We start from the raw sequence: 6,468 nt of genomic DNA, 5'->3' as shown, positions 1-6,468 counted from the left end.
TTTATGTCAAGCAGAACGTATAAGACCCGAGGAAAATAATTAAATAGGTAAATAATAAAAATAATAAAATAAAATGAATTAGTGTTGTGTAGCTTCATATAAAAAATTTTGTTGTGTAAGGCTTTAAGTTCTTTGTTGCAACGCTTACACAATTGCTCGTTCTACTAGATTAGTGTATGCATCTGACTTTTGAGGGTTATCATTAGGTTGGACTCCATCTCATGTGACAACTAAGCTTGACTTTGCGGGTAACCACGAAATAGTAAGATCGGGGAAAAGTTTTACTAATGTCCTACAATGAGTGCCGAATGTTCATAATGGATTATATGCTTCTGAGGATTGGAACATAAGAAAATATTCACTTATAAACGACATTCTAATACTAAAGTTACTAAGAAAGTTTAAATCTTTTAAATAAAAGAGTGAGTATGAGAAATAGTGTATTTTCTAATAAAATATCGCGTGTATTTACAAGGTTTTGGAATTTTATAAGACTTTTTTGTAAAAAAACAAATAATATCAAAATAATATCAAACAATATCAATAAAATAACAATTTATTGTATATATATTATAATTAATACAATAATATCAACAATGTGACGTAGATATATAATATAAAAAATATAATGACATAATCAAATGATATTTGATTATATATATTATTAGTATACAGATATTTATATCTACAATGTTTTCCGATCACTAAATTATTAAAACTGTATGACCTTATTGAGTTATTGGGTTTTGTTTGCAGATAATTATTTTTGAACTAGTATTCTTTTAAGTGTATTTATATAAGAAAAAAAAGACGGAAGTCTTATAACTACACAAGAGTGGTGGGGACTAGAGCAAGAGTTAACCAATTGTGTTCTTGGCTTCTCATAAGACTTTCATCCGCCACAATCTATACACACATTATCCTAAAACATTAAAAATCATACATACATACATACATACATATATATATATATATATATATATATATATATATATATATATATATATATATATATATATATATATATATTATTAAAAAAGGAACATTCCGTGTGTTTTAATATTTTTTATAAATAAAATAAAAAGATTAGCAAAACTAAATAATGAAGATTACATAATAGTAAATAGATTATTAACTACAATTGGAAGATGTAATAAAGGATAAATAGAGTAAAGAAAAAGAAATATTGATAGTTACACATATAACTTTAATAAAAATGTTATTATGTGTTTTAATTGCTATGCTATTGAACCTTTTGCCCTTACTCTTTTCTGAATTTCGGTACTCTTTCAATTTTAATTTAACTAAATAATTTATCCATTAATTATCATAATTTTATTACTCAATTTCTGTTTTCATATATTTTGTTGCCTAATAATTTTTATATATTATTAACATATTTATAAATTGTTTTATGAAAGTTATGATAAATATAAGTTTTTCTCAGAGAGGATGAATCAATACACATGTTTGACAAATCAATAAAAAAATTAAAAACAATTTTTAAAACATAAAAAATAAATAAATAGGAAACAAAACAGGAGTTGGCATATTCTCTATAAATGATACAAAGTTCCTTGCGTATGCTCTTCCTTCTCAGTTTTGCATCTCTTCCATATTCGAAATCTGCAGCAGCACTGAGCTACTCATGAACGATTATCTTCTCCGCTGGAGCAATGGCCTCTTCCGATATTGATTGGGACAGGTTTTCTCACTTTCTCCATTTCTTGCTATTTCACGCTTTTATTAGTTCTTTTACAGTGTGAATTGCAACATTCGCATGAACAATTAAAGATAATGAACTAAAAATGAGTTCAAGAAATATACATGATATGCACTATAACTGTTTGAAGTAAGGCTTACAAGAAGAAATGTAGTGTTAGCTGTTTATGTTTGCTCGATTAGAAGATATTTCAACTAACAAGATTATTGATTCAAGATTCTAGGTTGTGTCTCTATGCTTGTATTGTTGCTTCATTTTCCTATTCAGAGCTCAATGAATCTTGCACCAGTGTTTCTTAATATGCACTGAGTAAATCACCAATTTCATATCTAAACTATTACTCTCTTTGTGTTTAAGATTTCACGTCTTTTAGATATATGACTAAATGGAGTATATAAACGCAAGCAAACCTTACCTTGCAAAGGGATTTTGTGAGTAGTCCTGAAAGTATTCGAAATCATGTCAAGTAGTCCTCCAAATATTAAACAATCCTTCAAATCGATCCTTGGATTTCACAAAAATATATTGAGCGGGAGACCAAACTGATAAGTACTCAATACTTCAAGAATTACGCAAATAATTTGGTGGGGACTAGTAGGGACAGTGGGTAATAACTGTAGGAAGAAGTCGGTGGTTTATTCTAGACATTTGAATTGGCTGGTTTGGAATATGTTTTATGGATGATGAATTTGATGTCTTGAAGCTCTATACATTTAATAAGTCCCACTTATTTTTGTAGGCTAGATAAAAAGAAGTTCTATGTCGTGGGAGCAGGACTCTTTACAGGTGTTACAGTAGCACTCTACCCGGTTTCTGTTGTGAAAACTAGGCTGCAGGTTGCTTCAAAGGATACTCTGGAGAGAAGTGCATTATCTGTTGTGAAAGGATTACTTAAAACGGATGGCATTCGTGGTTTGTATAAAGGGTTTTTTACAGTTATGACTGGTACAATTCCTACCAGAATCATATTTCTTACTGCCTTGGAGACCACAAAGGTGGCTTCCCTCAGGATGCTGGAGCCATTTAGACTATCTGATACCACCCAGGCTGCCATATCAAATGGAGTAGCAGGCATGACATCATCACTTTTGGCACAAGCTATGTTTGTTCCAATTGATGTGGTATAATAATCTAATTCTCCTAACCTCAACCGCTGTGCACAAGTGTCTGTATTTTTGTAGTTAAAAAAATATACTCTTTTGGACTCACTGATGTCTGTATATGATGCTATGCTAACACATTTGTATGTTGTGGTACATTTGAATACATCTTTTATAAGTTAGTTATTTTGACAGTGCAAGCTGGTCAACAGTTTTTTAAGTTTGTTTTTAACTTTGCCAAATATTGAAGCTTGAATATATACAGTGGAGTTCTTGACATATCTGTTGCAATTCAATTTTATTTTAGCTCTAGAAGTATTTTTGTACTTAATTTTTCATATGGCTTTATAAGTTCTATTAGATACATTTTTAAATTTAAACTATTTTGTACATTTTTTTGTAGTCAAACTCTAACTTGGTTAGTTCCATAAACTCATGTATCAGAAATTTTAAGGTTTGAAAGAAAGGTTTTCTAGTAATGTGTTTTATCAGCATACTATGGTGTTTTATCTTTTTTCTCCATGTATATTGTGCTTCTTTTAAAGGGTGCTAATGACATGTTTAGATAGTAATGTTTATCATAGATGATTTCTTTCTTAGAGGTGCTTTCCATATTTCTTTATCTACTTAAGTTTCATCTCTTCACAATACTGCATATTAATTTAATATCTTGTTATTTTTTATTTCCATTATCTCCTTTTCTGCATTCTTACCTAAATAGTAGTATAATTGTATCAATTTTCATATGCTAACTACCTTTTGAATGATATTAAGGTTAGCCAAAAGTTGATGGTGCAAGGATACTCTGGCCATACGCAATATAGGGGGGGTTTGGATGTTGCTCGTAAGGTGTTAAGGTCTGATGGCATTAGGGGATTATATAGAGGATTTGGTCTATCTGTCGTGACATATGTACCATCTAGTGCTGTGTGGTGGGCAAGTTATGGCTCAAGTAAACATTACTTATGGAGGTGAGACATGGTAATGCTGTTCTGGAGTCTTAAAGCTCTTTCATTGCTCATATTACCTATTCCTTTATAAGATGTTTATCAAATGGTTAGAAAAACAGAAAATCTTTTGAAATTCGTATATTTTAACCCTGTCATTTTCTTCTTTTTTATGTTTAACCAACACCGCAAGGTTACTATGCTATTAAAAATAAGAGTGTATCGAAAGAACCTGTAAATGTTTGCAATCTATCAATCAGTTTGGTTCCGATTTATCATCTGTGTACATGTTGATTACAATGAAAGCAGTGATTTTAAAATTAACTCATTCAAGTTAAAGATGTGTAGATTTGTTGTATTACAAGGACATGGTAAAACTGCAAAAAATCTGTTAAAGATCCTTGAAGTTTGATGTTATCCTGGTCAGACCAATGTATATAAAATCCATGTATATAAGTTTGAATAGTTGATTTCTACCGGACTTAGAGAACCTATCCAAAAACAAAAGCATAAACCAAAGTGAGCTTATATTTTTTTAAGCTACTTTAGATTGGTGAATTTTACCATTTACAGTGTAACGAATTCCTAAAGCACATCATACTAATATGTTATTTCTGCATTCCAAGGTAAACTATCTGATTTTTAATGATCATTATTACCGATTGCTTTGGCAGAATCTTGGGGGATAACTCCAGTGAGGAAGGCACTCCTAGTCTACTAAAGATTATGTTAGTTCAGGCTACTGGAGGGATCATTGCTGGTGCTACTGCATCCTGTATTACAACCCCGTTGGATACAATCAAGACACGGTTACAGGTATCCATAACCTTGTTGAACACATTTCTTTCTATTGCACAAGTTATCTGCATCATTTGGTCATTACTGCAGTGTTGATGTTAATGCTTGTATTTTGATTGTATAATATTGTGATTGAATCTCAATCATATTTATTTAATCTGTCGCTGCCTACTAAATTTTCCTCACTCAATGGCTTGCACTATAGGTGACTGGACTTGAAAAGAAAATCTCTGTAAAACAAGTTGTTAAAGATTTGATTCTTGAAGATGGTTGGAAAGGTTTATATAGAGGATTAGGTCCAAGGTTTTTCAGCATGTCAGCGTGGGGCACTTCAATGATTCTGGCTTATGAATATCTGAGTAAGTCGTGCTCTCTGATTTCTCCCTATCTTTACAATCCTGTTTGTTTATTCTGGTTTAGTGTAGACTGCTGTTAAATATTGAAATGAACCCATTAATTTTTATTAACTCTAATTACTTCCTGTGTTTACAATCCTGTTTGTTTATTCTGGTTTGTAGACTGCAGTTAAATATTGAACTTAACCCATTACTTTTTATTAACTCTAATTATCCTTGTTTTGGTGATTTATTAATTTTATTTGCTTCGATCTTATTTCTGAATTATGGTCAGGCTGAGTAGTTAGTTCTGTTGGTAATTTTTTGTGGTACTGCATATGATACTATGTAATGCATTTACATTTGAAGTTAAATGCATCATCCATAATAAGATGATTCAGTTTTACATTTAGTCTATCTCCCACTTTTATATGGTGCATGTTGGGCTGCAAGTAGTGCGCTTACTGAAATTAACTATAACTGGAAATATATCATGATAAATTTTCACAAGGGATGGTTATATTCTTAACTCCCATATTTAAGAATCCTAAACCCTTTTGATTTGACTTTTTCCTTGTTATTAGTTCTACTTTTCAGTCAAACCTTGAATCTTTATTTAAATTTATGGACTCCCCTCATTTAGCAATCAAAATCCATGTACCAGACACCCCTATTTTATTAAATACTTTAGCTTTATCAGTCCTCTCACTTAGGAATGAAGCGATGCATATTTAATTAGTTTTGCACAAAAGAAGAGGTATTAATAATCTACGTTTTTCTAGTTGTCAGAATTTTGAACTTACTAATGTAAATTCTGATGACCCTGTCTCAAAATTTGTAATAAGGACTTAATTTATTTCTTCACACTCGATTTATCGTCCCATTCATTGCATATTTTATGCCCTTTTTGAAGAGACTTTTTCATACCGTAGACTTGATATTTGGTTTCTTTCATGGTTTTGTCTGTTAAAAGAGTCTGGCACATTTTTAATCTTCTTGTATCCTAGAACCTATTCTGTAGGTAAATATTTTAGCTTTATGTTGAAATTATTTCAATGTTTGTTCACTCAGAGCGCGTGTGTGCAAAGGATGAAGATGTGTAAACTGATCTAGTTTGGAATTGTCCAAGAATTTTGTCTCAAATACTTCGCTGGACATTACTGGAAAAATCACAATGGCAATTGAGCAAGAGTTTTGCTGCTGGACATACCTGTTAGTTTTTTAGCCACATAACCAGTCACATATGCACTAGATTTACTGCTTAAAAGGTTTTAAACTTTAAGCAGACAGTTGAGCTAATTGATTGTTCAACGAATTAATCGTTAGGAACATAAATATGGAAATTTTTGTACTATAATTTTTTTTTCCATTCTTTTCGAAGACTAAATTGGATTAGATGCGTTCTCTTCTAACATTGTTATTGATAATTACAATAGGAGGAAAATGGTTACAATCAGATTTTTTTTCTCCTGTAGGTTTGCCTTCACTGTTTTCTCATTTCATTTTATTTTGTTTTGCACCTCATCACTGGTCATTGTGATATGAGTAGAATTGGAGTTTTTGAA

At 31.0% G+C, this 6,468-nt stretch overlaps 1 protein-coding gene across 1 annotated transcript; it reads left to right on the top strand.

The window, feature by feature from the left end:
- The first annotated feature begins 1,550 nt into the window (after nt 1-1,550).
- On the top strand, nt 1,551-6,389 carry LOC124845012 (uncharacterized). Its single transcript, XM_047322032.2, has 6 exons — nt 1,551-1,705; nt 2,463-2,844; nt 3,598-3,794; nt 4,445-4,586; nt 4,774-4,927; nt 5,975-6,389. The coding sequence occupies exons 1-6, from the start codon at nt 1,677-1,679 to the stop codon at nt 6,004-6,006; spliced, it is 936 nt and encodes a 311-aa protein (XP_047177988.1). The 5' UTR covers nt 1,551-1,676; the 3' UTR covers nt 6,007-6,389.
- The last annotated feature ends 79 nt before the right edge of the window (nt 6,390-6,468 follow it).

Source organism: Vigna umbellata, chromosome 4 (assembly GCF_029865625.1).
Source record: "Vigna umbellata cultivar VRB3 chromosome 4, Vumbellata_1.0, whole genome shotgun sequence".
NCBI classification, from domain to species: Eukaryota; Viridiplantae; Streptophyta; class Magnoliopsida; order Fabales; family Fabaceae; genus Vigna; species Vigna umbellata.
This window is presented reverse-complemented; position numbering and strand designations above follow the sequence as displayed.